The 12,156-nt window shown below is 34.2% G+C and overlaps 2 protein-coding genes across 4 annotated transcripts in view; one reads left to right on the top strand and one right to left on the bottom strand.

Annotated features, from left to right (window-relative positions):
• Positions 1-1,195, top strand: part of LOC145686075 (serpin B8-like) — a 71,968-nt gene extending 70,773 nt beyond the window's left edge. For all 3 annotated transcript variants that reach the window (XM_081758992.1, XM_081758991.1, XM_081758993.1), the window contains exon 8: positions 903-1,195. In XM_081758992.1, coding sequence (XP_081615118.1) covers positions 903-1,033 — 131 coding nt within the window. In that variant the 3' untranslated portion in view covers positions 1,034-1,195. The remainder of the gene's footprint in view (positions 1-902) is intronic.
• Positions 1,196-1,345: 150 nt separating this feature from the next.
• Positions 1,346-12,156, bottom strand: part of LOC145686074 (serpin B3-like) — an 82,803-nt gene continuing 71,992 nt past the window's right edge. Inside the window, exons 7-8 of the mRNA XM_081758990.1 lie at positions 11,724-11,862; positions 1,346-6,390 (exon numbers count right to left, since the gene is read on the bottom strand). Coding sequence (XP_081615116.1) covers positions 6,248-6,390; positions 11,724-11,862 — 282 coding nt within the window. The 3' untranslated portion in view covers positions 1,346-6,247. The remainder of the gene's footprint in view (positions 6,391-11,723; positions 11,863-12,156) is intronic.

The raw sequence follows: 12,156 nt of genomic DNA, 5'->3' as shown, positions 1-12,156 counted from the left end.
GAGATTCATGAAATTTCACGTACTAATCACGAATAAAGACCATAGCATATGTACTTCATATGCGTACTGTATATAAAATATGTTAAAATGTTGTTATTACTTATATCGAATTTGGTGCACAGAGAATATTACGTACTTCAGAGATTTCAATGGTTACTTCCTTATTTGAAAGGTAAATTATATCTTTACAAGACACCTACTGGTAAGGAAAGGAATGCTGTTTTTTCTTTCAAATGTGCGAGCAAGGAAGATAAGAACTCACCGAATATGTTCAGGGATAGAACTTCTTTGGATCATAGAAATGAATAATGAAATTACTTAAATCCTGATTATTAATACATTTTTAAAAATGGCCAAAGCAAACATACATTACTAACCTAAGCAGATAGACGTGTCTGATTAAGGTAATGATATATTGCTGAAATTGCAACACATATTAATAATAAGAAGAATTTGCTTTGGTCATAGCTTCCTTTAAATCATACGCAATTTGAAAGCTACAACGAGAGGTATTCAGATATGTTAATACGTTTTGTGAAACGAATGTATATAGCCTATGTGAGCACTGTAACAATTCATACGAAGTACAAGTGGAATGATATAATATCTTTCCAAAGTCTATCTGATAGTGAATGTTTACATAACTTTGCCTTTGCTTTTTCGGTTTGCACTCCTTATCCTTATTTTTAGCTCAGTGTTATTGAATGATAACAATGACTTTTACTTGAATATTAACATAAATTTTCGCCATATCGTATAGTCTTATCATGTAAGAATTACCTATATGTCAATTTGATAGATTATTCTAATCATTGGATCATTTGTGGTTTTCTAAGTTCATGAAAAAGAGCGACTTTAATATTAATCCGTCACTTTAAAAATATTCTTTTGTTTGTTTCCAGGTGGCTCACGAGTTCGTCGGGATTCAGAGACAATTACAATAGATCATCCATTTTTATTTTTTGTGATGCAACGAGATACGAATCTGGTGCTTTTATCAGGAAAAGTTCAAAGACCTTCACAAGTACCGTGACAACATCCATAACATGTTTTATGTTTTTTACTTTTTTAAGAAACTTTAGTGTGACAATCCTATTTATTTTTCTTATTACTGTTCCTATTTGAGTTTAGTTTAACGCCGAAGAATGTGTAAGATATTTTGTATTAGAAACAATATATCCTGAGTGACTTTTAATATTTTGTTTGATTTTGAACCTATTATAGCAATGAAAGGACTGTTAATAGTCAAAGGAGGAAAAGCGTTATATCCTCTTCCTACGTATCAATAACAGAACAGTACATAAGAAGGTTTCAACTACTCCCTTTTATTCCAGCCCCAAGAGTGAAGTATGCTGCAGTAGAAATCGTCCACCAGACAACCACTGTATTCACTGCACATTACGTATTACTGTATTATCACGTTAGTTACCTTTCAACATGTTGGTTTTGACATCCAGAGAGTAAATTGTGCTTGCTAGAATCAAGTTATTTACGCGATGTCACAGGCCCGCAATTCTACTGGCATGACGAATTCATACAAGTATTTGAATCTGCAGGGTTACTGAATGTACGGTCTGCGAATCTGAAGCTTTTTCTTCTGAACCTTATGAACACTTTTTTTTTAATATAAGGAACTATTTATTATCGATCTTAATGACTGAGAGGACAAACATTAATATCAGGATAAAATAACCCTTATGGTAACCAAGTACATTATAACATTTCCAGAAAAATAACACTGCACACTAGAACTCAAATTATGGTACAATTTACATTGTAAACAATCCATACAAATCCATTGGTGGGTTAGTTGGTAATTTTGGAATTTAGTGTTCTTTTTCAGAGTCGAGGGTTACCTACAATTTAACCTGGAATCGAACATGTTTACCCCGAACCGCTAACCATTTAATCACGAAGGAAACACCCTATCTTCGTCAATTATTGTATTTGTTGATCAACTGCTCTGCAGACTCAGTAACTTGAACATTTCAAATAATTATGACACATCAAATTAATTTTTTCAAAAGTCTGCTCGTTTAGCGCAGCAAATCAAATAATTCACATCAACCAAATAACTGTGGATTTCTTCTCAAAATTGTTAATTGTCTATTAACAAAACCTCTCGTTTGAAATCCTGTCTCATTAAAACTATATTTATATGTCACAGATTAGAATTGTTTTCTTTCCATACCCACATAATTTTTTAAAAGATTTATACTTAGGTATAGCTGTAACAGACAATTGAAATATTTCCTGTCGAAGTAAGGTTTCCAGGCTCGACATTATTATTATAATTATATTAATGACACAGCTTGTAAATTCTCTTAGTATGTATTTTTATCCATTGTTTTAATCATCTTTTTATAATAGACACCCTAACAGTTTCTTCTCACCGTTGCCACAAGATATTTTTGTTTTCTTATTCACTGACCTGCAGTACAGTACTTTTGGATATAGGCTAAACTACAGCCAGGATGCCAGCCAGAGACATCAACGCTTTGTAGTTACATCCTGGCTGGGTCGCCATTCTTTACTGTATCAGCCCTTTTTAACAACCCAGTTGATATTCGGCGTCACTTTGAACCTAAGTGGCAGACTACGTAGATTTCAAAATTCTTTAGTTTCTTCATAATATCTCTAGATCAGCTTCCAGATCCTCTAGTCTTCCAGGTCCAGATCCCTTGTATTCTGACAATATGTCTTCAGCTTCCAATGCATTATGAGGCTCAAAGATTAAAATACATCATCTTGTCAATGGCCGTGGGCAATTTTCAAAAAACAACCAGAGACATAAAGATTCCATGGGATTAAGTACAAACGAAAATACACAGTAATATTACCACTTCACAATTATATTGTCAATACAGACACGAAAACAACTTATAAGTCACAGATTTGAGCCCCATCTTAGGTAATAACAATATATCATTTGATCGCCTATATGCTCGATCAAGAAATATTAAACATATATTTCCTCCTCTAGGCCTTCACCGTGATATTACTTTTATCATCAACCTGATGAACAACTTGTAAAGAATGGATTTTATCAAGTACTATGTCTAGATTTAATATGTATGTATTAGAAATATATTTTAGTTTGCCTTCATGCGAACTAGAATAACATGAATAAAAACATAAGAATAATATGAAACTGAATTTATGAATGTCAGTATCAGTGTATTAACAATTTTTATAACTATACTGTACATTTAGGGCATGAGAAAATATTTGACATTTAAATGACTGAAATAAATGTAGCTGGGAACCCTATGGAGTTTAGTGGAACATATGTTTTATTTCACAGGTGATAATATAATCTCTACTTATATAACAAGTTATCAAAATTTGTATGAGCCAATTCATTTTAAGTGATCAAGCATGTGCCGCTCGACCAGCTCCAGAAAATCTAATTTTTTCATGAATGTTTAGCCTATATAAGGAGGGTACTCCAAAACTACGATCATTGGGATTTTAAAACATGTCGTAGCTACGCAGCGGCTGCCGCCATTTTGCGTTTTCTCGATTTTAGGCGTTTACATTGTTTTGAATATCTCAGCATGTATTTGTCCTACCGATATGAAAATTGCTGGACGTCCCCAACTTGTACAGAGCTAAAACTTTTTCGTCTTAACATTTTTGCCTAAAACCACTTGAAAGGGGTGAAATCAGTGCCTACACTAGCAACATTTTTGGACATTGAAGACATGTCTGGAAAGAGGAAACAACTGAAGTCTGAATTTGCGCCGAACTGAGAGTTTATGGCTCTTATAAACAATAATACAAAAATAGGAAGTAATACAGAAAAAACTGTAGATCACACCAAAAATTCTTGTTCTCTGCATTACTTAAAAAATTGAAGATAAAGGTATATCTGACAGCTCTGGATTATTGGTATACACATTTACTGAAATGAACTGAATAGCTAAAGCTATCAATCAAGGCTCCAGAACAGCAACTGACTAAACCAAGAACCGAAAAGCAAAAGAAAAACCATCGCTTCCATAGAACCATGGTTTCCAAAGAGCCGTCGCTGATTGCTAGTGAGCCATGACTCGGTCGTTCATTCAAAAGAGCCGTTAGAAGACCCGGCTCATTTGCAAGCGGCACAAATCCATACCAGTGTTTCAGCTATTAGAGGCAACGTCGCGGTGCAGGACGTCACGTTGAATGTCAGTGTCGTTTCGCTACTTTCTAGATGTGAGATGGACTTCTTGTTATTCTCTAGCTTGGTCTTTTCATCTGATTTTTGTGGTCAGCAATAATTGTCAAACTATTTTGTTCGATCCCCCGTACAAGTTTATGATGGAGAGCATAAACTCCGTAGATTTACTAGGATTCCATCATTTCGTTATACCCTCTTAATTATAGGAAGGGGCTCAGTGGTTGACCGTCTAGTCTTGGTGTGAGGGTTCTATGGTTCAATTATAATAAATGAGATCGATTTTCTTGAATTCTTCTGTTTCCTCCCTCATTTTTATTACAGTAATTCTCCACCAATCATGCACTAGCATTATTTATCCGTCTTCCTTATGCTAAAGAGCATTGTTAAATAAAGTGTTCATTTTTTTATTTAATTATACCGAATCTTTTATCGTTCACTTGAGTACATCATTGTTCTTCTTTCCTACAGGCCATAACAGAGGGACATACTAAAAGTTATCATTGCATATTATTATGACATTTATATAGAGTCAGATCATCACATTTTTTCTAACAGTAGTGTATGGTGTCATATGAGGCCTCTAGAATAACAGACATATGTGCTAATTGTTAGTTTCGAAACAAATGCGCTTAAAGTTTCAGTTTTTTCTTGTTACGTACTGACTCGAGGTTAGCGCTATATTTGTAAGTTTATTCGATACTGTCTTTAATTTTTGCAATAACAAATTATAAAATTAGTAGAAATTCTTATTATTGGTATATTAATATACAGGGTGGGGGAAATAAAAGTGGCCAGGACGAGTAGATACGATTGGACGTAAATTTATGCATGAAACCAAAAACACTACGTGTACGCACACCATTGGTTTAGGTCTTAGTGCGAGCTGTGTTAGTGTGATTTGAGCAGTGCACAGGAAAGATGGTACTCACAGTGCAGCAGAGGGTGTTCGTTGTAGAAAGTTACCTACCTGGCCACCCCTGTCACCTGATCTATCCGTGTGCGATTACTTTTTATGGGAAACCTCAAGCTTAACGTGTAACGCAACAACCCTCATAGTCTTCAAGAACTGCAGGAGAACATTTTTGATGCGAATGCAGCAATTCTTGCAGCCCAGCTCGATCTGCCTTCTGCAACTTGTTAACCAGGGTCCAAAAGTACCAAGAGATGAATGGTGGTCATTTTCAACATCTGCTATAAGCAGACTAGCGAAATATTTCCTTTCCTTTCCTTTGCTGTGTTTTTTCTATGTATCCTGCAACTCTGTTCTCCGGGCCACTTTTATATGCCCCACCCTGTATTAGTTGACTGAAATTGTAATATTTTCACAAATTATAAATCAATGAATTAGAAGTTAAGCTACAAAGGGTTCAGCAGTGCTTCTATTCTAACTGACACTTTATTCGTATTCGTGATGTATGAACGAATGACATTCGTTATGACTACAGAGGAAGGTTCATAGATGATATGCTGACACTAAAACGTACGAATGGATATGTTGGTTTATACGTTGTTGATGTTCAAAGACCCTTATTAAAAATTTGTTAATTCAAATTCTGTTGTCTCTGTTTGTATTCTGCCTGTATTGGCAAAAATGTTACTTCTGAACTAATACACACCAAACAGTTCTGTTTTTCTCAGTCTTATTGCAGGTTCAAATTACGTAATACTTGTACCAAAAATTACATCTTTAATTTGCAACGCATTCAATGGATAATAATAGGCGAACAGGAATTCTTCATAAACTTTGCAAACTGCAGCGCTAGGAAGGCCTGGTGCTGCAGCTCAGAAATAACTTAAATCTAACAAGATGATACACGTTCAACTGCGCTATGCTTCGTAAGAGCCTCTTAAGCTTCCAATTGGTTTCATAGGTGTTCCTGGTGGTGGCCAAATATAGATAATTAGATAAAAGAATTTAATACAAATTTTGTATTATTATTTTTTATGTATATTTAAAACTCTTCTTTGAACTAAATTAAAATCACATCTACCACTCACACAATCACATAACTTTCTCACTGTACACATTCTCAGCAATGAGTTATTTAATTTCTATAACATATTCGTGTGAAGTTTTCTCTTTTATTATGATACAGGATTATAAACTCTTCCAGCAAAAAGTATCACATTATTTGGTTTCTCCACGACAAATAACAAAAACGGATGATTGGCGAAAAATATCAAGTCATCACTGTATGATCCAAGGCTCAAGGTATTTACAAGCACTCCTGAAACAAAAATAGCGAGAATTAAAAGTAACAACATTTACTTAAATATACAGCACGAGTATTATTAAGAGTTTACTAGATAGAATGCACAATTTGATATCAGAAATTTGAGAAAATCATTTATACATTTTTTAAAGATCAAATATGTTCTAACATTTTTTTTTTTAAATTTTGAGAAATGTTAGCAAAGCTATCAATATAAGCATTAGGTTACATTTTTTCTTTTGTCATTTTCACTTCCCCCGCCAATGACATTTCTTGCATCAGTCAGTCATTAAAATGCATTACATGAATTGCGAATTATTGCAGAAACGTGTGGAAGAATGTACTCTTTGTTCATGTTAATCACGTAAGTAAAGCAAAACGCAGAATATTTTATTTATTGGTTTATTTCCTGGTATCTTAGTGTTAAATGTTTCAGTTCTTTCTCCCTACAACAAATTGTTATACAGTTGATTTCAAGAATAGGTAATTTTCGGGTCTAACAAGGGACATGTTTCGGTTCGAACGCGAGGATCAACATAAAACTTGGTAGACATATAGAGGACTAAGTACTGACCACTGTATGGTATGTCATTCTCGTGTGAAACACGTTTCTCGCCGACAGCGCCACCTATCCTTCGAAATATTAGCAGTTAGATTCCACGTTATAGGTGGTGAGTGAAGATCAGTCAGGTGCGTCAGTGTGTGGTAGTAAGCTCGAATTAGTGTTAGGTGTGGTAGTCAGTGTGGAAAAAATGGGGCGAGCTGCTGGCATTAACCCCCTTTGCGTAGTTGAACTGTTAAAAGACAAACTAAAGCGCGGATTTAAGAGTCTTCATCCCGGCGAAATTAAAATACCGCTAATTTTACAGTAATTATGTGATATCTTCAAATAGATAAAAGAAAATTGAAATATGGAACAAGAGCGCCTTAGACAAGACTCTTAAGGATCAAACGTCCTGTTGGAGCGGACGATGAGTCATTTGCAACATTTTGGTGCAATTTAATTATCAATGAGCACGAAAATGAATTAGAAATGATACACACATCGACACTCGACAGAGATGATAAAGAAAATGTCATGGCGCAGAAAGATATCTATGATAGCAGTTCAGAGCGGGAACAAGACAGCAGTCCAGAGTAGGAAAGAGACAGCAGTCCAGAGCGGGAACAGGGCATTAGTCAAAGCGAATACGACGTATCTTCAGCATGAAAACTGAAAAGAACAGATATTTTATCGCAGTTTACAGACGAGGAAGTCCGGAGTATATACAAAGATTATCATGAAGGAGAATACAACTCGTACAGGAACTTTCTGACACGACACAAGAAAATTATTTCTTTGAGTAACTGCAAACCTATTTTGCATGAACATGAACATGCGCTGTCTACGAACTCCTCTTCATTTAAAGGGAATGGGGAATTGAAACTCCAAACAATGAAGTGCGAAATCATCAGATTACTTGACGAGGCGCGAGAGCATGGAACATCAGTGCATTACTGGTATTTACTGTGCTCGGCTCTCCAAGCGATAAAAGAAGTTGGCTTATCGCATTTCAAAACGGAGCCGACTCTCATTGAAAATCTTCAGAAACCAGCAGGCATTATTTCACGAACTATTACGACCTTTATCAAAAAATCTGATTATTTCACATTTCACTATTTGGAGTTTCATTTCCCGATTCTCGGTTTCCGCTCTGGACTGCTGTCTTCATCCCGCTCTGAACTGCTATCATAGATATCTTTCTGTGCCGTAACATTTTCTTTATCATCTCTATCGAGTATCGATGTGTGTACCATTTTAAATTCCTTTTCGTACTCATTGATAATTAAATTGCACCAAAATGTCGCAAATGACTCATCATCCGCTCCAACTGACGTTTGATACTTAAATCTGCGCTTTAGTTTGTCTTTTAACAGTTCAACTACATGAAGGGGGTTAATGCCAGCAGCCCGCCCCATTTTTTCCACACTGACTACCACACCTAACACTAATTCGAGCTTACTACCACACGCTGACGCACCTGACTGATCTTCACTCACCACCTATAACGTGGAATCTAACTGCTAATATTTCGAAGGATAGGCGGCGCTGTCGGCGAAAAACGTGTTTTACACGAGAATGACATACCATACAGCGGTTAGTACTTAGTCCTGTATATATCTACCAAGTTTTATGTTGATCCTCGCGTTCGAACCGAAACATGTCCCTTGTAAGTAGAAAATCTTTACCAATCATGCTAAAAACTAAAACTAAAAGAATAACATTCAAATCTACGTGGCAATTGTCTAAATGAAATTTAGTGACTATGTCTTTCTTAAAACTAAAACGTTTGTAGAAGAATTGATGTCAATATACACTTTCATGTTTCTGTATCTTCAGGGACCCTCCATTTTTATGAAAATATAAGTGGAAGTATCAGGGGCGGATCCAGGACCGACTTCTGGGGGGAGCGATGGGTTGTCATACTGCTACTTTTAAGGGCTCCAAACTTTGGGATGGGTTTTATTTATATATATAAAATAAGAAAGTTTCCCCTTCTAGGTCGTCCCCCCTGGATCCGCCCCTGGGAAGTATTTTACAATTACTTATCGTCTTTTCGGGTGCAAAATAATACCCTTTCATACTACATGAACCCCCCAAAGCTTGAACACCTTACAACAAAAAAATTGGGGTTTGCGCCTGGTGCTCCTACCAATTCTTTCATTATCATTTTCATTGATCATCTGTTGACATTAAATTCAGTTGAAGACCTCATATCTACATGACAATGTATGTACTTCAAATGCAGTTGAAGATGTATGTCAACAAAGGGGAAGCATTAATAAAAATGCATCGGGGAGAAATAAACATTACTCTTGCTTAAAGGTTATATATACAATATACTGTATTTGTATTTGAATATGATCAACAAGAGCATATTTATACGCGTTCCTGCAACAGTTTTGTGACTGTCGTTCTACACTTTGAAATGAGTTACTAGCGGTGACCGAAAAGAAGCAAAACTTAGGAACACAAAGTTTAAAATTTGACTTTTCAAGCCAAAATTCTGAAAATGTAAATTAAAATTTCCAGGTATTAACTGAAGAAAGAAACATATATATTTGCAAATTCAAAATTTCTATCTAAAATCATTTTACTTCGATCTTGGTTTAAGATTTTTAATTTTTTTTTTTTTGATAAACTTAAAAAAATTGTTGCATTACTATCGACAAAATTGCAATTTGACTTCTTTTCATATTAATGATTTACAAGAATAGTATATCATATTCTTTTATGTTGCCTATTTTTACTAAGCTAGTCTCTTGACAAGTGTAAACGCAGTCCACAAATACATTGGATCATTGGTATTCATGGTTACTGCTAACAGCTAAAGATATGTGTCGTATAGTGCTCCCTCAGATATATGTTCATGGTACATAAGTGATAGCCAAATATTAAATAAAACAAGCATATGAAAAGAAGGGTTAATTTAGATAAGGACTTAATGTAGCATTTTCTTCAAAGTGAGTCTCAATGCATAAATGAGCATACGTTTGCATATTTTGAGCTCATGTCTACGCAAAACTTATAAAGTATACTACACAATAAGAATAAGCAAAAATCCATAGAAACTAAGTAAAAGAACAAAATATGTGAAAGAAGACATGGAAACTACTGTAGAAAAGGAAACCCTACTTTATAATATGTCAAATCTGTACATGAGGCTTTATCCAAATCAACCCTTCTAGAAATGGTGCAAAAGCGTTTGTTTTGTGGCGCGCATAGGAACATATTTGTTGAGGAAAAAGAATTGGCTGAAATATGAGTATTTTTTAAATTTACTTAAACATATTATTATTTGGTGTATATACATATGTTTCACACATCTACTAGGGAAAGTGATTATTAGATATACATGGCAATATTTTGCTATAAAATGTGTATTTTGTCTTAAAATCTTAACTACGTAAAATTATTTACATTGCGACATGGTAAACAAATTACCATGCTTTTTCTAAAAATGTACCCACCAACTCTTCTTTATCGTGTGTTTGATTATAGGTGAAGACACTAGAAAACGTTTTTATAACTTTGGAAACATTTGAAATTTTATCAGACCTCGAGTTAGAGACGAGAGATAAAATTTAGAAAGATAGCATATTAAACTAAAGCATGACGACGGCTTGTACCTAGAAGAAACAATATTATGGACTTTTAAAGGCAGGTAGACGTTCTTAAAAGTGTGGATACTCTATTATGATTTTATCATGGTCTATTTTTAAATTGAAAAGGAAAACGGAAGTCCTTATCATAGATCTGTGGAAGTTTTCCTCGACACATTATTTCCTTCATGCTTTTTAGGAAAGGAATTCGTAAAAAAGTTCATGGGTGATACCAAACTACTACGAAAGTAAAAATATTCTTGAAAAAGACTAACATTGAAAATTGAGAGCTTAATTAATTTCAAAATGTTATCAAAATAAAATCTGTTCAAAGAACTCTAAGTGCAAACAGTGACAGATATAACATAATGAGTTTGTTGATGAATTTCATCTGAAGTAGTATCTTCCAAATTTCACATGAGAGAACCTTTCCACACTAACCTTGTTCATTAACATAATTTCCTAACATTTTCAAGTAAGAATAACAATCATTTTCTTAAGAAGTTCCTTTCTATATGAAATTAGCTCAGTTCATCTCTTTTTTTTTTAAAAAAAAAAAAAAAAGCTGTACTCTAGAGGTGACCTACGGAAATGAAACTAGTGTATATATGCAAACTTGCTTTATGTAGTATTTTCTTACTGAGTATTTGAAGAATATAAGATCCATTGTATTACAAACAAAAAGAAACTCCTTTGTTTGAAAACTGAACTTAGTCGTCGAAAATGTAGATAAGCCATAAGAATAAAATTTTTGGATAAGACATTTGAAGCTATAAATTAATGTGCAAAGTTACATTTTCTAACAACCTGTTCAAATTCTCTTTTTTAATTAATTTATTCAAAGGTTTTGTGTTTAAATTGTTAATACTTATGATGATTATTAAATGGTTTTGACGGAAGTGCATCAGGTATTTTTTTTTTTAAAGTATCATATGGGTTATCGCAGTTTTTCGGTCTGCATTTTATCACATCATAATTCGTAGTAGTTAATTTAGGAAGTTAGATTCCACAATATGTTTAGCAAGGAACCCAACGTCCTTTTAATATCCATAAAGTTAGAAAGTACCATCTCGAAATCATTTAATAGGCGTATATTAACAGCAAGAATTTACTTTGTCGCAGTTAAAACCATAAACGTATACTTATTTAAACACAGACAAAAAAGTATTACGTAAAAATTGAGTAATTATATTATGTTAACCAACCTGTAGAAGCAGATGCTGTACTTCCTTCTTCATTGACTTCGATTTCTGCTTTGTGAATGACATCTGAGACTATTAAAGGTTTAATAGTACTAATGCCTTCTAAATTAGATTTTGGATTGAAGACATCTTGCAAACCAAGCTGTAAAGCAGATGAATTATTTTTAAGATATTTGTTTTGCCCATGCTTATAACAGTACAATTGGTGTTTAGCTAATGTTAAAAGAAAATCAATATGTAGAATAAAAATAAAATCTATAACTAATCTTAAAGTAATCTCTTCTTGGAATATTTTTGAATTCATACATTAATAATACATTCATAAGATATGAAGGAAAGCCTAGATTAACGCCTAGGCTGAGTAGGCTGAAGCCTAGAAAAGCACGTAATCTAGGAGCGGCATTATTGGCTCCCTCTCTCCCGCAATCGTGTCGCA

This window comes from Thermobia domestica, chromosome 5 (genome assembly GCF_964235325.1).
Source record: "Thermobia domestica chromosome 5, izTheDome1.hap1.1, whole genome shotgun sequence".
NCBI lineage: Eukaryota > Metazoa > Arthropoda > Insecta > Zygentoma > Lepismatidae > Thermobia > Thermobia domestica.
Note: the sequence above shows the minus strand (reverse complement) of the source record. Positions and strands in the feature narration are given on the sequence as shown.